We start from the raw sequence: 25,207 nt of genomic DNA, 5'->3' as shown, positions 1-25,207 counted from the left end.
GTAAGCACGTCCAAGTTTTAAATTTTATTTTAGAAGTTGTGAATGCCAAGCATTAGAGAGAGTTGGAGGGTGGGAGGGCCAACTTCCGTGCTTCTATTCTCAAGGGGGATATTTTCCACAAACCTTCCCATCCAGAACTCCCACTCAGTTCAGCTCCCCCCTAAGGTTACCGCACATCTCCCGTCCACTAAGGGACCCTCCCATCATCCCAGCCCTAGTGGTCCGTGCCATTTGTCCACATCAAGGTAAAGTAGGAACTAAGGAATGCCACGCTTCCCTAACACTGCTAATTGTGACAGATCTGTTTACGCCCAGCTACGCAAACATCTTAATCATAATCAAGGGAGAGGGGGGCTTTCATGCTTTTCTCTGGGCCTAGGGAGACTGGAGGAAATTATGCAATCACACCGAGACATTTACCAGCTAATTAAGCCACAATGTTATTCCACGCAGAAGGTTAGATGGAGGACACCTGATTGAGACAAAACGTCATGGCAGAAATTCTATGAGAAGTTTTCAATTAAGCCCTTTTTACATCAGCAGATATCACAAAGTGCTTATACAGAAACCCAGCCTAAAACCCCAAAGAGCAAACAATACCAAAGAGTTCAAGTACATTTCCCAGAGACTTAATTCCTTGGAGGATGAGCTTGTGGTTGGGGTTGAGGTAGATAGGGCGGGAAATGTGATCCTTTGCCAATGTCTTACACTGGTTAATGCTCTGCAGTAAGCACCATGCACAAGGTGAATCCGTTCTGCGTCTATAGGAGACTGAGAGGCCCAATAAGGGAATGAAAGCCAACAAATATGAAGGATTTAATGAGAGGGAATCCATCTTTATTCGCACCACTGGGGATTTTCAAGAGACGCGAAGCAAAACTTGCACGGTCCCGAATGGAGACAGAGAGGGCCTCTCACAAACATACACTTCAGTGGCACAATACACCCAGCTCTCACACACACACACTGATGAACTCTGAAGTGGTGACAGATGTCCCTCTTAAATTTGCAACTCTATTCCTCTTTATGTATGACAGGGAATTCAGTCATCAAAAGGACAAGATGGATGAATGTCTGGCTGTCATGAACATTCATCCATACTGGACAGAAATAAACTCTGCATTTCTAATGTATAGAATACACTCTCTTCTCTTGGGCCATAGACAAAATGTTTGGGGGTTTATATTCTGGATTAGAACAAAAGCCTGCCCATGACATGGTTTTCCGGGACCAGGCTATAGGCAGGTAGACTCTACTTCAACGCCCTCTATTGACCATTAATGATATAGCATGTGGGATTGTCTGTCAATCACAGACATTTATTTTTGTAACACCAAGAAACAGAAGCTACTTAATATGTATAAAGACAAGTGACAGTTCCTCCTTAATGTAACAACCTTGTTAGTCTCATTGTATGACAACGAAGGATTATGAAAGATCCCTGTTCATAAATTATAAATAACCTGGCCAATAGGAAACTTGGCACAAATAACCTGGCCAGTCGGAAACTTGGCACAAATAATCTGGCCAATAGGAAACTTGTCTCGTATTTTCTATTTGCATGAGAATCCATTAAGATCTTTATGAACAGTTAACTTAACTCTCTCCCTGTCTCTTTCAGGCTGCTCTCTGCCTCTTTCCCATCTCTCTGCATGACATCAGTCCGCTATTTCGGTGCTTCTCTTCTGTCACCGTTAACTGTACAGCAGTAGAAGAGAGCGTCCCCAGCCAGGCCCCCAGGGCGCTACAGTCACAATGACTATTCATAAGGACTAGGCCCTTAACCTAGATAAAACCACAACGGAGGACAACAAACACTCATCTGTCTACCCACTTCAACTTTGGAGAGTTGTCTGGAAATAGATTAACGGGTAATGACGTCAGGGAGGTAGCAGAAGTGGGAAAACAGACAGATGAGCAGGGATGAGGTCACTGATTCATTTCAGGGGCTGTGACTCTTGGAATAACCCAGTTATGATGTGTATTACATTTCTTTCAACAACAAAACATTTCACGTCATTTCAACCCCAAAAAATCTATATGATAACGTTGAATCAAAGTTGGAAAACTGATTGGATTTGCAAAAAGGCATCAACATAAAGGCATTTCGTCTTTTTCTCACCCAACTTTTAACCTAAATCCAATGACATTGTGACATTTGTTGTTGATTTCACTTTGAATTCACATTCGTTGAAAAAAACTAGACCCATTGGGTACTTAAAACACCTAAAATGGTTTAGTGCTGCTTTTTACCAACCCAATATGAATCAAAACTAGACGTTGAACTGACATCTGTGCACAGTAGGATAGCTTCCCGGTAAACAAACATGTCTTCAAAACATCATAGTCACAAAATGGTTTCCCTGAGAAATAGACTTGCACAGTAATGACAAGGTACAACCTACACATTTAGGGACAAAACCACTCATCTGTACAGGTATTTAAGTGGTGCTTTTATACATTGTATATGTTCTCCATAAATTAGGGTCCCTCTAGGAAAGGTTCCTGCCCCGTCACACAATGTAATATAGTGCATCAGTTAAAATGATCTGTGCTGATCTGTCACCACATACACGAAGGAGATTATTTTGTCTTCATCTTTTATCTTTGTGATGAGGATGTGGGTGGCTGGGTGTCCTCGCTGCTAAACTCTCCCTCTCAGATCATGTTAGTGTTCAAAGAAAACACAGACACAAGAAGAGTCCAGTACATTGGTGAAGACATTTTAATGAGATGAAACTAAATCTATCTTCTAAGGCGTCTTCCTCTTTCTATTTGGCCCCAGTACAGATTTATAGAGCAGCAATTGATCCTGGATTGTATGGCACAGGCAGTCCAATTCTGATATTTTGCCACTAATTGGTCTTCTGACCAAACAGATCAGATCTTTCGTCAATAATTGGTTAGTGTTGTTTCGAATAACCATCTCAGACAATGAAAGAATCATCCAGTCATTATCTGGATCGATGCTTTGGAATGCTCCTTCAGCTCATTGCTAATAGCTTAGCAAAATACCAGATTACTGATTGTCAATTTGCATTTTCCTCCTCTAATTCTATAATTAAAGGTCCAATGCAGCCATTTTGATCTCAGTATCAAATCATTTCTGTGTAACAATTAAGCACCTTACTGTGATTGTTTTCAATTAAAATGGTAAAAAAATAAACAAAAATAGCTTCTTAGCAAAGAGCAATTTCTCAAGCAAGAATTTAGCTAGGACTGTCTTGGAGTGGTCTGAGTAGGGAGAGGAAAACTGAAAACTAGCTGTTATTGGCAGAGAAGATTGGAACTCTCTTTCTTATTGGTCTATCTAATTTACTGATGTCACCAGGGAGGCCAAAACCCAATCGTACCAAAACAGGCTGAAATGTCAGATGTTCTCTTCAAACAACTCTTACGCTTAAACCTCATAGTGTGGAAATATACACTGCTCAAAAAAATAAAGGGAACACTTAAACAACACAATGTAACTCCAAGTCAATCACACTTCTGTGAAATCAAACTGTCCACTTAGGAAGCAACACTGATTGACAATAAATTTCACATGCTGTTGTGCAAATGGAATAGACAAAAGGTGGAAATTATAGGCAATTAGCAAGACACCCCCAATAAAGGAGTGGTTCTGCAGGTGGTGACCACAGACCACTTCTCAGTTCCTATGCTTCCTGGCTGATGTGTTGGTCACTTTTGAATGCTGGCGGTGCTTTCACTCTAGTGGTAGCATGAGACGGAGTCTACAACCCACACAAGTGGCTCAGGTAGTGCAGCTCATCCAGGATGGCACATCAATGCGAGCTGTAGCAGGAAGGTTTGCTGTGTCTGTCAGCGTAGTGTCCAGAGCATGGAGGCGCTACCAGGAGACAGGCCAGTACATCAGGAGATGTGGAGGAGGCCGTAGGAGGGCAACAACCCAGCAGCAGGACCGCTACCTCCGCCTTTGTGCAAGGAGGAGCACTGCCAGAGCCCTGCAAAATGACCTCCAGCAGGCCACAAATGTGCATGTGTCAGCATATGGTCTCACAAGGTATATATACATGTTATATCTGGAGTACTTCTCCTGTCTTATGCGGTGTCCTGTGTGAATTTAAGTATGCTCTCTCTAATTCTCTCTTTCTCTCTTTCTTTCTTTGTCTCTCTCGGAGGACCTGAGCCCTAGGACCATGCCTCAGGACTACCTGGCATGATGACTCCTTGCTGTCCCCAGTCCACCTGGCCGTGCTGCTGCTCCAGTTTCAACTGTTCTGCCTGCAGCTATGGAACCCTGACCTGTTCACCGGATGTGCTACCTGTCCCAGACCTGCTGTTTTCAACTCTCTAGAGACAGCAGGAGCGGTAGAGATACTCTCAATGATCGGCTATGAAAAGCCAACTGACATTTACTCCTGAGGTTCTGACTTGTTGCACCCTCGACAACTACTGTGATTATTACTATTTGACCATGCTGGTCATTTATGAACATTTGAACATCTTGGCCATGTTCTGTTATAATCTCCACCCGGCACAGCCAGAAGAGGACTGGCCACCCCTCATAGCCTGGTTCCTCTCTAGGTTTCTTCCTAGGTTTTGGCCTTTCTAGGCAGTTTTTCCTAGCCACCGTGCTTCTACACCTGCATTGCTTGCTGTTTGGGGTTTTAGGCTGGGTTTCTGTACAGCACTTTGAGATATCAGCTGATGTAAGAAGGGCTATATAAATAAATTTGATTTGATTTGATAAGGACAAGTGTAACGGATGTGAAATGGCTAGCTAGTTAGCGGGTACGCGCTAATAGCATTTCAATCGGTTACGTCACTTGCTCTGAGACCTGAAATAGGGTTTCCCCTTGCTCTGCAAGGGCCGTGGCTTTTGTGGAGTGATGGGTAACGACGTTTCGTGGGTGACTGTTGTTGATGTGTGCAGAAGGTCCCTGGTTCGCGCCCGTGTCGGGGCGAGGGGACGTACTAAAGTTATACTGTTACACAAGGCTATGGCATTTTTCTTCAAAGGTTGTTCAATCCCTCCGCCCACTCTCCTCTCCTACATTCTGTTTGACATGCCGCCCGTCTGGCATATAATGAATGAAATGAGGGGATGCACAAATGCTGCAAGGGTAAAACCACATTATCCACAGTGTTTCTGAGCTGCCTTTTCCATTTGACAAGCACCAGGACGAATGGCCTATCTTGACAGCCAGACACACTCTGAAGGCCACTTGTCATAACCCTGGTTTTTGTGCTAGAATTGTGCATCAAGACGGACAATACAATTTGAGCCTGCTGCTGAGAAAATGTCTCTCTCCGTGCTGCTCCTGTGAAGCTTTGAGGTTTTTCAATTGAGATGAAAATTGCCTGAAGGGGATTTCAGACTAGTTGTATAAAATGTGTGATGGCAAGCTTCCATGGTTTGTTAAATGTAACGAGACGTAGAGTTGTGTGAAATGTAACCTCTGACAATTCCCTGTGAATAGAACATTGCCATCCAAACTGAAGAGGCAAGGGCGGTGTCATATTCGTATGAGGAATTTAAAACAATGTTTCACACGGATATCTCATCATAGCATCAAGTCAACAAACTGATCATCATTACGGATCGTTGTTACCCACCTGTTACATTATGGGGATAAAAATTGTCGACTACATGAACTTTACAACGACCATAACCAAGTTTCCATCAACGGTTCGTAAGCGAGTAAAGTCATACCGTATCAACAAAAAAAATCAGGACAGCTGTGATGGAAACAGGAAGTTTCGGTACAATTCTTTAAATGCCGACAGATCATTTTTTGTTCGACATGGTAGGATCTTTTTGTGTTGGTAAAATGAATTATCCTAGAAATGGCGGTGGAAACACCGTTATAAATACAAATGTACAGTACCAGTCAAAAGTTTGGACACAATTACTCATTCAAGGGTTTTTCTTTATTTTTACTATTTTCTACAATGTAGAATAGTGAAGACATCAAAACTATGGAATAGTACATATGGAATCACGAAGTAACCAAAAAAGTGTTAAGCAAATCAAAATATATTATTTATTTGAGATTCTTCAAAGTAGCCACCGTTTTCCTTGTTGACAGCTTTGCACACTCTCAACCAGCTTGATGATTTAGTCACCTGGAATGCATTGCAATAAACCTCTACAGGATTGGTTTGTCACCCACGGGACGGTTGAGCTAACGTGGGCTAATGTGATTAGCATGATGTTGTAAGTAACTTGAAAATTTCCTAGGACATAGACATATCTGATATTGGCAGAAAGCTTAAATTCTTGTTAATCTAACTGCACTGTCCAATTTACAGTAGCTATTACAGTGAAAGAATATCATGGTATTGTTTGAGGAGAGTGCACAGTTATGAACTTGAAAAGTTATCAATAAACCAATTAGGCACATTTGGGGAGTCTTTTGAACAGAAATGCAATGGTTTATTGGGTCAGTCTAAAACTTTGCACATACACTGCTGCCATCTAGTGGCCAAAATCTAAATTGCGCCTGGGCTGGAATAATACATTATGGCCTTCTCTTCTCTCATACATTATGGCCTTTCTCTCAAAGTTGACAGTACAAAAGAAATACAAAAAACAGATGTTTTTTTCTTTGTATTATCTTTTACCAGCTCTAATGTGTTATATTATCCTACATTCATTTCACATTTCCACAAACTTCAAAGTGTTTCCTTTCAAATGGTATAAAGAATATGCATATCCGTGCTTCAGGTCCTGAGAAACAGGCAGTTAGATTTGGGTATGTCATTTTAGGCGAAAATTGAAAAAAAAGGCAGATCCTCAGGTGTGGCTTGTTTGGGATAGGGGGCAGCATTTTCACTTTTGGATGAATAGCGTGCCCAGAGTGAACTGCCTCCTACTCTGTCCCAGATGCTAATATATGCATATTATTAGTAGTATTGGATAGAAAACACTCTGAAGTTTCTAAAACTGTTTGAATGATGTCTGTGAGTATAACAGAACTCATATGGCAGGCAAAAACCCGAGGAAAATCCAACCAGGAAGTGGGAAATCTGAGGTTTGTAGTTTTTCAATCAGGCTGTTGATTGTGGCCTGTGGAATGTTGTCCCACTCTTCAATGGCTGTGCGAAGTTGCTGGATACTGGCGGGAACTGGAACATGCTGTCAAACATGTTGATTCAGAGCATCCCAAACATGCTCAATCGGTGACATGTCTGGTGTGTATGCAGGCCATGGAAGAACTGGGACATTTTCAGCTTCCAGGAATTGTGTACAGATCCTTGCAACATGGGGCCGTGCATTATAATGCTGAAACATGAGGTAATGGCGGCGGATGAATAGCAGGACAATGGGCCTCAGGATCTCGTCACGGTATCTCTGTGTGTTCAAATTGCTATCGATAAAATGCAATTGTGTTCGTTGTCCGTAGTTTATGCCTTCCCATACCATAACTCAACCGCCACCATGGAGCACTCATTTAACAATGTTGACATCAGGAAACTGCTCGCCCACAGAATGCCATCTGCCCAGTACGGTTGAAACTGGGATTCATCCTTGAAGAGCACACTCGAAGGTGAGCATTTGCACACTGAAGTCGGTTACGAAGCCGACCTGCAGTCAGGTCAAGACCCTGGTGAGGACGATGAGCTTCCCTGAGCCAGTTTCTGACCGTTTGTGCAGAAATTCTTTGGTTGAGCAAACCCACAGTTTCATCAGCTGTCCGGGTGACTGGTCTCAGATGATCCCGCAGGTCAAGAAACCGGATGTGGACGTCCTGGGCTGGCGTGGTTACATATGGTCTTGTAAGGCCGGTTAGACATACTGCCAAATTCTCTAAAACGACGTTGGGTGGACATTCCTGCAGTCAGTATGCCAAATGCATGCTCCCGCAAAACTTGAGACATCTATGGCATTGTGTTTTGTGACAAAACTGCACATTTTAGAGTGGCCTTTTATTGTCCCCAGCACAAGGTGCTCCTATGTAATGATCGTGCTGTTGAATCAGCTTCTTAATATGCCACACCTTTCAGGTGGATGGATTATCTTGGCAAAGGAGAAATGCTCACTAATAGGGATGAAAAAAATGTGTGCACTACGTCATCACGCAGTGATTTTATCCACAACAAGTCCGTTTGGTTTGTATTGTAATTTGAACTGCTATATTAAAGATTTAATAATTCAAAAAATATATATATAAAAATTTAAATAAATCCGTTTGGTGGAAACACACCACTTGTGGGAAAATTCGCATATTTTCTTAATGCAGTTATTTTTACATTTGGATGAAAATTTGTTGACAGTTGGATGGAAAACTTGCGCATGTGATCAAAGGTCAGGAAATGGAAGTTTCGACTGCAGCCAAAGATTATAGATATACTGACAAGATACATGTCTCTCCACCCTAACAATGGGAGTCGTTGTCCACAAAGTGGCACGGTGTCTGTCTAGCTCCCGCCTATATTTTCTTTGGATTGGTGGATACATCTCTTTATTGTAATATTTTTTAATATTTGATGATGGTTGTTGATTTCACCCCCTGTATTCAATGGAGAGAGACGCTATGCTACCCGCCTCATATCATGAATATGCATAGCCATCTCAAGACTCCGATAAGTACATTTTTTAAATTGCCGATGTCATGTGTCCGACGTATATCAGAACGCTTAAGCATTACGAAACATATATTAGATCAAATAAACCTCACTTAGAAAATAAGCCATACTTTTGTTTGTTGACCAAATTCGACACTTTCATTGATGTCCATACAAAAACACCTTGCTTTGTTGGCGAGGGAAAAAAAGAAAAAAACGTCACCTGCTGGAGGGAGATAGGGTTTCCGCCGAGTTAGGCCACTCTCGTCCACTCTGCCTACTTCAATTTCCTGCAGTTGCTCTTCACCAGCTGCAACTTGCACCCATCGCCTGCATTGTGGGAGGCACTATTTGCCAACCAATCATTTGTGTTTTTGTTTGACCCACGCGAACTGGACTGAAGATGTGACTGAAACAGGAAGTAACTTTGCCGCGATTCATATAGTGGATATGTACAATTGAATGTGATATTTGAGGCTCCGTCCCCCAATTGACAGTACAGCATACACACATATAACTCGTTTATGGGTGTGCGATATGTGGGTTGGAGACATTACAAAGAATAACGTTTATAAACAATGGCAACACTACTATGTTGCACTGAGCCCTGCACTTAGAGAACCACATTAGTGTCCCACTTTCGGCTGTAGCAGATGTACGTACTCGACTTCACTCCTCGGCTTTCGTCTGCAGTCGGTTGCTTCAGCCTCAAAGGCTCTGCGTGGTCAACCCTATATCTAAAGTGGCCATACAGCATTTATTGCGATATACGGCCTTTGCAGTTAGGGCATGTATACTTCCTGCGCTTCGCTGAGCAGAGATGTTGTGAAGGAAGTGAGTTTGTGATTATACTGTACCTCCCGCCCCCCACCTACCATCAAAATTAAATAAAATGTTATTTGTCAAATGCGCCGAATACAACGGGTGTAGACCTTACCGTGAAATGCTTACTTACAAACACTTAACCAACAATGCAGTTCAAGAAATAGAGTTAAGAAAATATTTTCTAAATGATCTAAAGTATAAAATAACAATGGGAGTATCGGTACTGAGTCAATGTGTGGGGGTACAGGTTAGTCGGGGTAATTTGTACATGTAGGTAGGGGTAAAGTGACTATGCATAGATAATAAACAGCGAGTAGCAGCAGTGTAAAAACAAGTGGCCATTTGATTAATTGTTCAGCAGTCTTATGGCTTGGTTGTATTTTGTATTTATTATGATCCCCATTAGCTGCTGGCAAAGCAGCAAAATTAAGGCAGTTTATACAATTTAAAAAATATTACAATACATTCACAGATTTCACAACACACTGTGTGCCCTCAGGCCCCTACTCCACCACTACCACATATCTACAGTACTAAATCCATGTGTATGTATAGTGCGTATGTTATCGTGTGTGTGTATGCACGTGTCTGTGCCAATGTTTGTGTTGCTTCACAGCCCCCGCTGTTCCATAAGGTGTTTTTTAAATCTGTTTTTTAAAATCTAAATGTACTGTTTGCGTCAGTTACTTGATGTGGAATAGAGTTCCATGTAGTCATGGCTCTATGTAGTACTGTGCCCCTCCCATAGTCTTTTCTGGACTTGGGGACTGTGAAGAGACCTCTTGTGACATGTCTTGTGGGGTATGCATGGGTGTGTGAGCTGTGTGACAGTAGTTTAGACAGCTCGGTGCATTCAACATGTCAATACCTCTCAGAAATAAAAGTAGTGATGAAGTCAATCTCTCCTCCACTTTGAGCCAGGAGAGATTGACATGCATATTATTAATATTAGCTCTCTGTGTACATCCAAGGGCCAGCCGTGCTGCCCTGTTCTGAGCCAATTGCAATTTTCCTAAGTCCTTTTTTGTGGCACCTGACCACACGACTGAACAGTAGTGCGACAAAACTAGGGCCTGTAGGACCTGCCTTGTTGATAGTGTTGTTAAGGCAGAGCATCGCTTTATTAAACAAGTTATACAGCTGCATATTAATATCTGCAACCGCTTGTCGTGCGGTAGCAGAGAGAACAGTCTATGACTTGGATGGCTGGAGTCTTTGACAATTTTTTGGGCCTACTTCTGACACCGCCTGGTATAGAGGTCCTGGATGACAGTAAGCTTGGCCCCAGTGATGTACTGGGCCGTACGCACTACCCTCTGTAGCACCTTACAGTCAGATGCCGAGCAGTTGCCATACCAGGCGGTGATGCAACCGGTCTGGATGCTCTAGATGGTGCAGCTGTAGAACTTTTTGAGGATCTGGGGACCCATATTTTCAGTCTCCTGAGGGGGAAAAAGTGTTGTCGTACCCTCTTCATGACTGTATTGGTGTGTTTGGACCATGATAGTTTGTTGGTGATGTGGACAGAGATGGGTTTGGTGATGATTCAACACTGTTAAAAAGTTACAAAAGAGAGATAACCTTCCGTTTACAAAAGGCACAAATTCTGTCCTTGGTCACGTGACCAGTTTTCGACCTTTATCATCACCTCAACCAAACTACAGAAAGACGTCATACTCTATAACATCATTGATTGGACGCGACTACTAGGTGGATCTCTTTCTGATTGGTGATTGGCTCAACCTCACCCTCCTGCCACTGGGGTACTCTGCTCCTTCAGCGTGTGTTATCAGAGAAAATGGCGAGCTGGTGTGTACGAGCTGTAAAACAGAGTTACTCTGTTGTAGCATCTCCTTCAATAATAAGGTAATACATTACGAGGGTACATGTTAATACGGTTGTTCAGAGCATTGTCTAACGTTGTGCCATCACCCTTGGTCGGGTGTTAACGAATTGGGTAACGTTAACTTGTTATCTAACGACCTGTCATATAACCTTAGTTATTGTACTGCTTTCGTAATGAGAGTTCAATAGCACATTTCTGATAGCAGAATCACATTTCATTCAATTCCTATGCGCCTTGTTCAAAACTGTTAGCCTATCAACTAATCCAATGCTGACGTTAACTAGCTAGCTACAGTACCGCAGGTTTTAATGTTATGCTATTTTAGGTGTAGTTTGGTGGCACACTATAGCAAAGGCAGTTGGCTTCGCTACTAAAATGTCACAATGTAGTTTACCTGTATATTGGCCAAGGAGAGATTGCAGTCAGCGAGACTCGCCAAGTGGGAGATGACAACCGGAAAGATGCCAGGGGAGGAAAAGTTTTAATGGCACGTGCCACCAATTATCGCCTTGCCTGATAACTTTTTATAGTTAGAATGTATGTAACGTTACCGTACATCATTACCTAGCCTCTTCGCTCCGGGAGACCTGTACACATTGGCGTCACCGAAGGCAAATCCGAAAGGCCTTATCTGTCGGTACGGGCCAAATGTGTGAACTGTGGTAAGAAATAAACGTTGAAATCCAAATTTTTCCGACGCACACTCCCTAGTCAGCAATATTCTGTAGTTGCCACAAGAGATTACCACGTGATCCCAGATGGCAGCGCTATTTTATGGAGATTAGGCTATATGGTGTGAATTCTGTAAACTTTACTCTTCTGTAAAGTTTAATGTCAACGTTTCTTTTCACACATTGTATGGCCCGCACCGAAAGGTAAACCATTCTTGATTACATATTTGCCTTAGATGACTTGGGATAAGTTGATCTGAAATAGGTAAACGGGCTTTATAAATATGTAAATATGTTTTTTGGTTACGGGATGTAACGTTAGCCTTAAGCAACGGGATACCAAAGGCTAACCATTACCATGGTATTACCATGTTAATTAAAAAAACATGTACCATATACAAATGTAATTCATAATGTTTGGATACCAGTACAGTGCACTAAAGTGACCAATGCATTAACAGCTAAACACATGTTGTGTATCTAACCCATTTCTCTGTCTCTCTCTCTGCTCTGTTAGGGCATCCCCACGGCTCCTATGCACAGCAGCCCAGCAGAAAAGCGTCCAGGGGTCGGAGGAGGACCAGAATGCTGAGCAGAGCGCAGCAGAGAAGGTCCTTGCTGAGGAGAAGGGCCAGCTGGAGGAGCAGCTCAAAGAGGTCACGGTGAGTCTGGCTCCAGGGTGCAGTTTCCATATCAATCAATCAAATGTATTTATAAAGCCCTTTTTACATCAGCTGATGTCACAAAGTGCTGTACAGAAAACCAGCCTAAACCCCCAAACAGCAAACAATGCAGGTGTAGAAGCACTGTGGCTAGGAAAAACTCCCTAGAAAGGCCAGAACCTTGGAAGTAACCTAGAGAGGAACCAGGCTATGAGGGGTGGCCAGTCCTCTTCTGGCTGTGCCGGGTGGAGATTATAACAGAACATGGCCAAGATGTTCAAATGTCCATAGGTACAGATCTAGGATCACCTCCCCTCCCCCAATCCTAACCTTAACCATTACTAGGGGGAAAGAACAAACTGACCCAAGATCAGCGTCTAGGGCAGGGGTGGGCAAACTTTTTGTCTTGAGGGCCACGTCGGGATTTTGCAATTCAACGGAGGGCCAAATTTTGGGGGGGACCAATTGTTTGTTAAAATCAATTTTCGGGGGCTTCACAAGTGGTGCAGTGGTCTAAGGCACTGCATCACTACAGACCCGGGTTCAATCCCAGGCTGTGTCACAGCTGGCAGTGACTGGGAGACCCATGAGCCGGTGCAAAATTGGCCTAGCGTTGTCCGGGTTAGGAGAGGGTTTGGCAGGCTGAGATGTCCTTGTCCCATCGTGCTCTAGCGACTCCTGTGGCGGGCCAAGAGCATGCACGCTGACACGGTGCCAGGTGTACAGCGTTTCTTCCGACACATTGGTGCGGCTGGCTTCCGGGTTAAGCGGGCATTGTGTCAACAAGCAGTGCGGCTTGGCTGGGTCGTGTTTTGGCTCTTGACCTTCGCCTCTTCTGAGTCCGTATGGGAGTTGCAGCAATGGGACAAGCCTGTAACTACCAATTGGGGAGAAAAAGGTCTTTATTTTTGTAAATATATATTTTTATAGCTCTCGGGCCGCTCTCGGGCCCTCCCCTTGGTCTAGGGGCAACTTTACCCTAGTTCTGGATCGCCACACCAGCCACTATAAGTCTGTTCCAATAGCCAAGCTAGAATACTACCTAGAATGAAACCAGTGTGTTAGGCATGGTTTCCTAGTGGTATACTAGTGTGGAATAGTATCCTGGTTAACCTCACCCTGTCTGAATCTCACTAGTCAGAAGAGCTTTGAGAACAGGATTGTCTCTTGGCCTCAGCTTTTCTGTCTGTGTCTACAGGACAAGTACAAGCGGGCCCTGGCAGACACGGAGAACCTGAGGACGAGGAGTCAAAAGATGGTGGAAGACTCAAAGTTGTATGGTAATCTAACATTTGCATATTTATTTGATTCTCACCAGTGAGACAGACATACTTATAGGTGGTATTTAAAACCATCCTTTTGGTTCATTGATGTCAAGCAACATGCAATATAAAGTTAATCTCTAGGTACAGTGAGCTCCGAAAGTATTGGGACAGTGCCATTTATTGTTGCTTTGGCTCTGTACTCCAGCACTTTGAATTTGAAGTGATACAATGACTGATGTTAATGTGCAGACTCAGCTTTAATTTGAGGGTATTTTCATCCATATCGGGGGAACCGTTTAGAAATGACAGCACTTGTACATAGTCCGACCATTTTAAGGGACAAATTTACTTATGTGTATCAAAGTAGTAAAAAATGTAGTATTTGATCCCATATTTCCAGCACACAATGACTACATCAAACGTGTGACTCTACAAACTTGTTGGATGCGTTTGCAGTTCGTTTTGGTTGTTTCAGATTATTTTGTGGCCAATAGAAATGAATGGTAAATAATGTATTGTGTGATTTTGGAGTCACTTTTATTGTAAATAAGAATAGAATGTGTTTCTAAACGCCTCTACATTAACGATGTTACCATGGTTACGGATAATCCTGAACTATGTACAAATATTGCTCTCATTTCTAAACGGTTTCTAAACGGTTCACTCAAATTGAAAGCTGGCAGTGTGCGCTTTAACCTCAGTCATTGTGTAATTTCAAATCCAAAGTGCTGGAGGACAGAGCCAAAACAACAACAAATTTGTCACCGTTCCAATACTTTTGGAAATGCATATTCGATGATGTTGTTCATTCTATGTTTTCTAACAGTATACTAACTAATCTCTCCTTTCTTTCCGCACATTTCAGGAATCCAAGGGTTCTGCAAAGACCTGCTGGAGGTGGCGGACATCTTGGAGAAGGCGACGGAAAGCGTGCCCAGTGAGGAGGTGTCCTCTCAGAAGAACCCCCACCTGAAGAACCTGTACGACGGCCTGGTGATGACAGATAAACAGATCCAGAAGGTGTTCACCAAGCACGGCCTGGTCAAGCTCAACCCAGACGGAGGGCAGAAGTTCGACCCCTATGAGCACGAGGCTCTATTTCACGCCCCTGTGGAGGGTAAAGAGCCCGGCACGGTCGCCATAGTAACCAAGGTGGGCTACAAACTCCACGGGCGCACCCTCCGGCCGGCATTGGTGGGCGTGGCCAAAGCCCCTTGATTTAAAAAAGATTCAGTATGACCGTGATGTAATTGTTGTTGCCTGGGTGACGGATCACCTTGGCTACTGCAGGCTGGTCAAAGCGCCCCACCCAACTCCCCAACCACCTAACGTTGCCTCAGAGGCGGGAATCCAACTTGAACTAATATTATTACCATGGACTACATCACAGCCTATTTTGACTTTGCATACCGATTCTCCACCCTTTTTCCGAAGTGTGCACTTGCTCACTCCCTGTCATGGATTAAAAAGCATTGGATTGGCTGGAGGGAGTTTACGGCATTGTTAAATCCATGATAGGAAGTATGCAAGTGCATTCTTTGGGGGAAGGATGTAGAATTGGGACACAGCCCATGTATCTGCCAGGCACAATTATGTTTTAGCAGAAGCAACACTTGTGATGGCACGTATAGCACAGAACCAGTTTGACAAGTCATTTCAGTCATCAGGATCAGATTCCAGTCCATTCTTTGTCCAGTCATTGTAATTGTTATGGATGGGAGAATGTAATGTACCTCATGATTATATACCAAACTGCTGTCATTGTTTTCATTGGACAAACAGTACTTTCAATGAATTTAATTGGAATATATATATTTTCCCCTGTAAGTAATGCTGTCTTTGGCACAACTTAGCCCTGTATATTGCCGTGTTTGTATAGCTTCCAGTGACAGCTTAACATGTAGTCCAGGCCTCTCCAACCCTGTTCCTGGAGAGCTGCTGTCTGTAGGTTTTTGCTCCAACCTCAGTTGTAACTAACCTGACTCACCTCACCAACCAGCTAATTGTTATAATCAGGTGCGCTAGATTAGGGTTGGAGTGAAAACCTACAGGTCGGTAGCTCTCCAGGAACAGGGTTGGAGAGCCCTGATGTAGTCTATGCTTCATTTTCAGAAATAGTCTGGACAGTTTTAAGTGAATGGAGGTGAAATATGCAATATTACACAATACATTAATGCTGTATGTATGTAAAATACTTCAGAGGCAACCACAGACGTATTGTTCAGGTGCTGCACTACAGTAGGAGCCGGCCGGAGTATGGTTGTCAAAATGAAAATACGCTCAGGTGAAATCTACAGATTCACCGGAGATATGCAATCATGCTGTTGAGGCTCTAATATAGTCATTCCAGACTTCATGACAGCAGAACACTGTATCTCGCTGCTATGGCAGATGTCACCCTAGTGGTGTGGGACATAGACAGTATAATGACGTTAATTAGTCTTAACTACTTAGACTGGATAGTCTGTGTGTCTGTAGCAGCTTCCGAGTCCCAAACAACCGGATGTTCTCGGTTTTCAGGGGAAGTGGAAAGCGAGCCCTGTTACACGTTAACAGAGACGGTACAGTATGTTTAGAAAAACACTGTGTTAACCAGGAGACACTCTGTAACTCCTCCTCCACATTTACTGGATTGGTTGAACAGTGCAGAAGAGAACCGCCCAACAGTTTGTTTTTCTTCTCGTCTAGATCCTCTACATACGGGTCTTGTTTCATGCGTTGCTTTCACGACTGCTATGTTAGATTTAGTGTGCCTGTGGACAGTTGTCCTGTTCAGTGCCACAGCAGCGTCTAATAAACAGATTCATTTGGACTCGCATGTCCACTGATTGTATTGTTTTTAATTGGCCCATTTCCCTGTATGTAGGATCATGAAGTGTAGGACACTGTCGGCAAATATTACCACATACTGAACTCACCAAATGCTGTGAAAATAAACCAAGGAAGCAATACAGTATAAAGTATTTTCATTTTTAATACAGAACATACCCTTGAAGTTGTTTTCGCCTTAAACCAGATAAGGAGATATGTAGTATTTGATTGTAAACTATGCCAGTTGTTGGGACAAAAATAAAATCTTCAAGTAGATGATGGGAGAACCAAGGGGCCTTGTCAGTGTCCGGATACTCAGAGGCTTATGGGGAAGAAAAATATAGCATTTTTATTTCCTCTGGTATGGTAAATGTACTACGATATTAATCAAGGCCTATTCGAATGTAGTCACGACATTATTTCACAGTGTCTAATGTAAAACTGTCTATACAACCAACCCACATCTCTACTGAAGTTCACCTCTGTTTTAAACAGGCTAACTGGACATCAGAGGGAGAAGGTGCCAAGGGACATTTTAAAGCACCCGTGCTTGGAACAAACACATTTCACATAATGGAAAAACAATGTCTAATACCAACTGCGCTTTTCTGTGGCAGTCCTTTTTCTCTTCTACCAGAATATTTCTGCCCTTTGATAGTGTGCTTGCAAGGCCATACGTGAACACTAACCCAGTGGTTCTAAACATCAACAAAAGGTATTTCCCCATTCAGTTTCACAACCCCTACTTTGAGGACCACTGCACTAGCCTTATTGAATGATGTGACTGTAAACAAACAATGACCCAGGAAGATAGATGGAGCAAATGTAGCAGGTATATCATTTTGTTTTGAAAACGATGACTTAACTCCCTTTGAATAGATGGAACACTTAGCAAACAAAACAGCAAGCAATGAGTCACAATACAATTCTCATGCAGCACATTAAGAGGCTAAAACCAGTCTGGCAGGACGACACACAGTTAACGCCACAACCCCCCCCCCCCCCAAACAAGGGGTAGGCAAACTTAACCGTTGGTGAAAAAAATAGATCTGCAACATTTTTGATTTGTGCTTTAGGATCGCATGTCATTGGTTAATGCCAATATTTAAAGCTTTTTATTTTCTTTAGAAGTCGAGTAGAATGAATAGCCTACTAGAATCAGAAAACGTGCAACGTGTGGAGCAGAATAGTACGGAGGAGCTAGGCTTATCTACTCCCCTCACAGTGCCACATTCTGAGCCTGACACACCACAAAGCTACAGCGTCATAATGGGGATTACCGCTGTGCTTTATGAAAGCGTTAGCTGCCAAATACTGACCCCTCTATGCTTAGCAGGCCATCTCTTCATGGTAAGAATGATGATGATAACCCCTGCTTTCCAACACAGTGTGACTGTATTGCTGTTTGAATAGGCACTAACCTGTGCTCTCCAAGACAACATCCTAACCTAAAAGGAAGCTAGCCTGGTCCCAGATCTGTTTGTATCGTCTTGCCAATGACCATAGGAGTTGGCAAGATGGCACCAACTGATCTGGGACCATACTTAAAGGAAGCTGGAGACAAACTACACAACTGAGAACAGCTTTGAAAAACAGTGTTGTCTGGTTTGCCCAGTAGTATTAGGTGATCCTTCACTGCAATAAAGAGAATGTATCATCTACCCATACATTATCATTCATATGGATTCAAATACAAAAATATATATTTGTTCCACGTTCTCCTGTAAATGGTATCCAAACTTTTTTTTAAGAAAGGGGAAATCTTTTGCGATGTACATATTCACAAACAGTCCGGTGGTCGACGACTTGGGTCAGAACTTGACAAAAGGTGGTAAAATTCAGCTTGGTCCAATCTGGAGTTTACGACACATCTCACATTGTTTATAACAAGACACAGAGACGCAACAATCCAACAAGAGTCATTGTCCCTCTACAATCCTTAGTCCCCACAAACTCCATACACATTGTTAGGACGTGTCCCAGTCCCTACAAACCCAATGGATTGTTAGGACGTGTCCCAGTCCCTACAAACCCAATGGATTGTTAGGACGTGTCCCAGTCCCTACAAACCCAATGGATGGTTAGGACGTGTCCCAGTCCCTACAAACCCAATGGATTGTTAGGACGTGTCCCAGTCCCTACAAACCCAATGGATTGTTAGGACGTGTCCCAGTCCCTACAAACCCAATGGATGGTTAGGACGTGTCCCAGTCCCTACAAACCCAATGGATTGTTAGGACGTGTCCCAGTCCCTACAAACCCAATGGATGGTTAGGACGTGTCCCAGTCCCTACAAACCCAATGGATGGTTAGGATGCGTCCCGGGATATCCAGCCGCTCTCTGTGAGGAAGCTGAGGATGCGTTTCTTGAGCACCTTGTCTAGGTAGCTGGGCAGCCGGCTCTTGGAGGGAATGCCCTGGCTCTTCTGCAGATGGTCCTTGATGATGATTGTCTTGACAGTCAGGTAGCGCGTGGGGCTGAGGTTAAGTGAGTTGCACAGCACCTTCTCCCGGTCTGACAGCAGCTCGAAGCCCGCCAGGTTCTCTATGGCTGGGAACTCGCCATCCTTGCCCTCCTCTTTGATGACACCGCCACCCACTCCGCCACCTCCTGTCCCTCCGCCAAGCCCTCCTCCTGTGCCGAGCCCTCCGCCCCGGCCCGATTTCGAGGTAGCTACGCTCTTGTTCTCCTTGCGTTTCTCCCGTTTGTGCCGCGCCGCCTCGTACTCAGCCGCCTCGTCCAGTCGCGCGATGCCGTTGCGGCGGTAGCGCTGCAGCTCCCGTACTTTGGCGCGCAGAACGCGCTCTTTGTGCATGTTGTGGAACAAGTCCTCAAACTCCCGCTGAGCCATGAACTGGCACATCCCCCGTAACTTGACCCGCTGCTCCTTCTCCTCCTTGGGGATCTTACGCTTCGGCACTGTCGGGACGGCTGGAGCTCCCGGTGTCACCGCGGGAGTGGTTGGCGTCGGAAGGCTCCCCACCGCTCCGACGACGACACCCCCACCTACAACTCCCAGCGTGCTTTGCTTCTCCTTCTTGTCGCGGCCTAGGAAGACAGGCACCAGGTTGTAGTCGCGGGCCACATTTTTGCGGCGCTGGCGCTCGCGGAGCTTGCGCACGTACATGTCCACATGCGCGCGCTTCATCTCGATCTCCACGTCTTCATCGTCGTAGTTGACCGACAGACCGCTGATGAGCTTCTCCGCCTCCTGGTCGTACTCCATCTCATAGTCGTCGCGGAGCGGCATGTAGCCCAGCTGTTGCTGCTCGCCCAGGGTCACGTCCAGGGGAGGCAGGGGCGTGGTGAGGCTGGGGGACAGGGGGCCGCCGCTGGGGCAGGTGTGATCCGTCACCCGGTTGGGGATGCTGTCGGGGACGCAGGCCTTTCCCAGGTTGCCATGGATGTACATGCCGACGTAGTGGTCCATGACATCCTGGGGGGTCCGAGACGCCCCTACATGAGTGGCCATGTCCTCCTGAAAGACCAGCACACACACAGACCAGTGTTACTGAGAGGGGTATACATGCCTGCAAGCATTTAGGCTACACAGACACACACATAATGCATGTATTGCTATACGTTCACTATTAGCATAGACGTGTGTTGAATTCCATTGATAGGAGATCTCAACAGATCCATTGAAACTGACTAGCCTACATTACACCAGACGTTTCCTGTATGTTCATAATGCATTGCACATTTGCAACATCGTGGATTGTAATGTGCGTTAGCATGGAAAAGTTGCATTCATCACAACTTAGCTAGCTAGCTGTATACAGGACTAAAGTACATTTCAAGTATTGCAGAGTTGATCGATATGGCCAACTCTCGACAGAACCTGGCTGTCAGTCTGAAGTTGTCAAATGTATACGGGTCTATATTGTGTTATTTTTCAAGAGAGCAACTTTACTCATTCACATTTAGTCTACATATTTTTATGCACGTGTTTGTATTATATAGCAATCTGAAAAGTAGCTAGGCTATAAAGTGTAATACCCAGTTTCCAAAGCCATATTGCTCGATCGCGTCGAGGAGCGACTGCTCTTCCCTGCTAGTCCATCCTCCCTCCGCTTCGGGACCCCAGAGGGTGAAGCGCCCGCCGTCGACTTGCTGATAACCGTGCCATCGCCGGTGATTACCGATTTCTGCACCCGCGGAGAAGCACTCCGGACAAAGTTCGATATCTGGGCAGTCAGTACAGCGAAGCCGCAGATTCGTAACGTCTGCAAGGCAGTTTACGCAGTACTTCTTTCCTAGGTCGGCCATGTTGCTGGCTTCTGCTTGTTGATGGAAGCAGCAGTGCCGCGGAGGGAGGGCTTGCGTACAGGAGTGTCTCTGGTCAGACTACTGCGTCTCATTAATATTAACGAACTTGGCGCAAACGCCTGTGATTGGCTTACATTCCCAGTTTCCAGGACAACTCAAAACACAAATGGTTTCATTAACGAACAGTTGCTTATGTGTGAAGTTCTCGTTTAGGATTTCTTGACCTCGTTTTATCCTAGAAAACACATATCTGTCTTGATATATTTGAATGTTGCCTTACAACCGGGGACTTAATTGACACACGTGATTTTCTAGCTTGTTTTTAGCCAGAAATACTTAAACTAAATTCCCATTCTCATGGATGGGAATGCAGAGCAGAAAGAGAATGACCCTGGGTCCAATCCCAGCACTGAAAACACAGAGCTGAAGAACGATGAGCAACTCCAGCATACACCAGCTGAAGAGCCCTCAGAAGAGGGCAAATCCACTAATGCTGATTACAGTAAGAATAAAGCTGACACGGCTGCAGATGAGGCTGAGGAGGTGGTAGCAGTGGAGCAGAGTGGGCAAGAGTCTGAAAAAGCTTCACCAGATACTGCAGGGGAACAGGCAACAGAGGATATCTCAGCTGAGACAGAGGGAGGGAACCCAGCCGCTTCTGAACCAGTAGAGGGCGCTGGAGATGAGTCACCCACAGGAGCCAACCTACCAACAAGTGAGACATTCGAAGAGGGAGAGGGCCCGGAGATGAAGCCTCTAATAGGGGAGCCTCTCTCCCGCGAGGGGAGCCTCACACTCGAAGATGTCTTCAACAACAACGATGATGAAGACGGACCGCCAAAACTAGACCCAGGGACTCCCGAAAGGGAGAGTTCCGTGCAGGTTGAGGAAAAGGGTCCCTCTCTAACCAAAGAGACGGGCCCCAGCATCGACTACAAAGAATACATGAACTTCCTTTATGAGTTGCAGGCGGAGAAGGACAAACTGAGCCAGGTCAATGGTCAGCTCCAGATCAAGCTGGTGGAGTACTTCCGCAAGAAGACAGGTGATGACGCACGTCCTGAGAAGGAGAAAGCCGTGTCGGACCAGGAGCAGCGCTACCAGAAGTACATGGCCATCATGGAGGACCTGAAGTGGCAGCACCGGCTGGACTCGGAGGCAGCCCAGCAGCAGGCAGAGGAGCTGAGGCAGCAGAGCCAGGAGAAGCTGGGCCTACTGGAGACCGAGTGGAGCGCTTACATGGCACTGAAGCGCGACGTGGCCGTGACGGCCCTGAGCCGGCGCCTTGGGAAACAGGCGGCGGCGGTCGAGGTAGAGCAGATCCAGGCGGCCGAGCAGCGGCGCCAGAAAGAGCTGGTCACCGTGCGCCTGGAGAATATCAAGCTAAAGAACAAGACGCGCAGGTTTGAGGCCACACTGCGTGCCAAGGAGATGCTCGCTGAGGGCCTGCACCTCATCGACTTCGAGCAGCTGAAGATAGAGAACCAGACGTATAATGAGAAGATTGAGGAGCGCAACGAGGAGCTCCTTAAACTGCGCAAGAAGATCACCAGCACAGTCCAGGTACTAACCCATGTGAAGGAGAAGCTCCAGTTCGTGCAGATGGAGAACCAGGCCAAGCGGGCCCAGTTGGCTGAGGTGGAGGTGGTGGTGGCCAGGAAGAGGGATGTGCTGACCAGGACCAAGCAGGCCAGGGATGGCCTCCGCATGGACAACCTGAAGCTGCGCCAGCGCTGCGGCCTGCTGGGCAACGAGACCCTGCTGAGGGACTTTGAGGAGAAGGTGGACGCCTCAGACGACCTGGAGGAGAGGCTGGAGGGGCTGAAGAGGAGGCACGCAGAGCTCATACTGAAGTGTGCCGGGGTCAAGAAGAAACTGGAGCACACCAAACCCTAACCCAAACCTTAATCCTAACCCTAATCCTAACCCAAACCCTATCCCAAACCTTAATCCTAACCCAAACCCTAATCCTAACCCAAACCCTAAACGTAACTCAAACCCTAATCCTAACCCATACTGAAGTGTGGAAATCGAGGAGCGGAGGCGAGGAGAGGAAACGTGGAAACAATATGCTTGTAGGAAATGAGACTCCTTCTCCACTCACGCGTCATCCGGCAAATGACATTTACAGTGGTGGAATGACAAAATTAAACGTGTAAAGTAATAACGCTAGTTGTGCAAGACATGTTATAGATTTTTTTTTTAAAGTAGCGTTTTGTTTTTAAATGTGTGCATGTAATAAACAGCTGATTCAAAGGGAGTGGCAGATTTCAAAACTCTTCTGCAGAGCATACACAGAGGATGCATTTCAGTATCCTTCGCCAGAGGAGTTTAGAGGCAGGTAGGAGAGTCTTTGCGAAGTCTGGTGATGTGATAAGTGAGGGTAGTAACCAAGGTGACGGAACTCGGAGGCAGGGTTGGAGGCGGTGACTACTTGGGGCAACTTCACGTCTGGTTGGCTGGGGGTTACTCCTCGGTTCACCTACTAACAAATTGACACTCTCCTCGACCACTTATTGGTTTCCGGGTCACGGAGGAAAGAAGGACTGAGGAGTCGAGGAGAGGACAGACTTTTCCAATTGAGAATCTCCCAAGGTCTGTATGATCATTCAGAAATCACCAACTGGTCGTAGAAGGAAACCATATGTATTATAATCAGTAGTCTGTTACTTTAGTGGCTGACATGTTTTAGTTGTTTTGCATTTACAAACACCTGATAATATAATAACAGTTGACACGAAGGAAATTGTCATACTCAAGGTTGGTGAGCGGTTTATTTGCAACGAGTTTAAGTTGTCGTTAAAATGGGAAATTCAAATTACATTAGCAAATTTCTCTTTCTCTCAGTGGTTTAGCAAATAGCAGAAATCAGAAGCCAAAAAAACATTTCCATTTCCTGTAAAATCAAGTACAGGCCAGGGTGGAAAGAATTAGTCACTTATCAAACATCTTTATCAAAAAAGAAGTGTCAAACTGCTGACACATTTAGCTCTTTGATAATCAGCATCATCTACTTACTAACAACTGTTGGTTCAAAGCAATACTGTGCTGAGCACACATCTTTCATGAAATATCACTTTATTTTCAGCCTAGCGTCATTCAGGAGGATGTGTTGAAATTAGGTGAACTCAGTCAGACCCCTTGAAGGAGTTTAATTTCTCCAGGACTCTGCGGACCCAGGGTGCAGTGACATCCAAGCAAATCTCTTGACCTGACGTCTTCAGAGTTGCACTGTGCATAGGACAACAGGGGAGAGTCATAAGAAACAGCTATGTTACCTCAAACATTCACAACAGGAAGTCGATATTTTAACCTAAGAAGAACATGCACGTTTGGGCATAGATTAGGTTTAGGAACGAGGGTAGGGTTTGGGATAGTTTCAGATGTTAAAGGCAGGGAAAGGCATAAAAGTTAACATTGTTTAGCGTACATTTATACACTGCCTTCACAATGATGCTCTCTCTCTCTCTCTCTCTCTCTCTCTCTCTCTCTCTCTCTCTCTCTCTCTCTCTCTCTCTCTCTCTCTCTCTCTCTCTCTCTCTCTCTCTCTCTCTCTGTCTCTCTCTCTCTCTCTCTCTCTCTCTGTCTCTCTCGCTCTCTCTTTCTCTGTCTCTCTCTCTCTGTCTCTCTCTCTGTCTCTCTCTCTGTCTCTGTCTGTCTGTCTGTCTGTCTGTCTGTCTGTCTGTCTGTCTGTCTGTCTGTCTGTCTGTCTGTCTGTCTCTCTCTCTCTCTCTCTCTCTCTCTCTCTCTCTCTCTCTCTCTCTCTCTCTCTCTCTCTCTCTCTCTCTCTCTCTCTCTCTCTCTCTCTCTCTCTCTGTCTGTCTCTGTGGGTGTGGTTGTGAAGCAGAACTCTAAACAGTACTGTGTAACAAAGATTGTGGTGAGTAAATTATGTCCAATAATACAGTATAAAGTACAGCAGTGAAACGTACATAACCTCCAAATCGTTGCAGCTTAGAGAGGGTGGGTAATACTCTATTTTAGAGATGAGCCTTCCTATCCTTCTGCCGTACTTCTTGATGCACTTGCATCTCTGCAGACTAGGCCTGCATGAGACAGAAACAGAGAAATACACTTGATCAAAGTCACTACTGATATGCACTGAGTGGACAATACATTAAGAACACCTGCTCTTTCCATGACAGACTGACCAGGTGAATCAAGGTGAAAGATATGATCCCTTGTTGATGTCACTTGTTAAATCCACTTCAATCAGTGTAGATGAAACAGAGGAGACATGTTTAAAATCGATTTTCTTTAGCCTCGAGACAACAGAGACATGGATTGTGTATGTGTGCCATTCAGCGGATGAATGGGCAAGACAA

General features: G+C 44.9%; 3 protein-coding genes across 3 annotated transcripts; 2 read left to right on the top strand and 1 right to left on the bottom strand.

Moving 5' to 3' along the window:
- The first annotated feature begins 11,024 nt into the window (after positions 1–11,024).
- LOC139534662 (grpE protein homolog 1, mitochondrial-like) lies at positions 11,025–16,629 on the top strand. Its single transcript, XM_071333979.1, has 4 exons — positions 11,025–11,223; positions 12,392–12,536; positions 13,735–13,816; positions 14,667–16,629. Exons 1-4 carry the CDS (start codon positions 11,156–11,158, stop codon positions 15,017–15,019), a joined length of 648 nt encoding a protein of 215 aa, XP_071190080.1. The 5' UTR covers positions 11,025–11,155; the 3' UTR covers positions 15,020–16,629.
- A 123-nt stretch (positions 16,630–16,752) lies between these two features.
- Positions 16,753–20,882, bottom strand: LOC139534661 (transcriptional adapter 2-beta-like). The gene is made up of 2 exons (XM_071333978.1): positions 20,613–20,882; positions 16,753–20,091 (listed from the first exon to the last, which is right to left on the bottom strand). The coding sequence occupies exons 1-2, from the start codon at positions 20,880–20,882 to the stop codon at positions 18,922–18,924; spliced, it is 1,440 nt and encodes a 479-aa protein (XP_071190079.1). The 3' UTR covers positions 16,753–18,921.
- Positions 20,883–20,887: 5 nt separating this feature from the next.
- cfap184 (cilia and flagella associated protein 184) lies at positions 20,888–23,139 on the top strand. The gene has a single exon (XM_071333977.1). The coding sequence runs from the start codon at positions 21,240–21,242 to the stop codon at positions 22,776–22,778; it is 1,539 nt and encodes a 512-aa protein (XP_071190078.1). The 5' UTR covers positions 20,888–21,239; the 3' UTR covers positions 22,779–23,139.
- The last annotated feature ends 2,068 nt before the right edge of the window (positions 23,140–25,207 follow it).

This window comes from Salvelinus alpinus, chromosome 11, assembly GCF_045679555.1.
Source record: "Salvelinus alpinus chromosome 11, SLU_Salpinus.1, whole genome shotgun sequence".
Taxonomy (NCBI): domain Eukaryota; kingdom Metazoa; phylum Chordata; class Actinopteri; order Salmoniformes; family Salmonidae; genus Salvelinus; species Salvelinus alpinus.
Note: the sequence above shows the minus strand (reverse complement) of the source record. Positions and strands in the feature narration are given on the sequence as shown.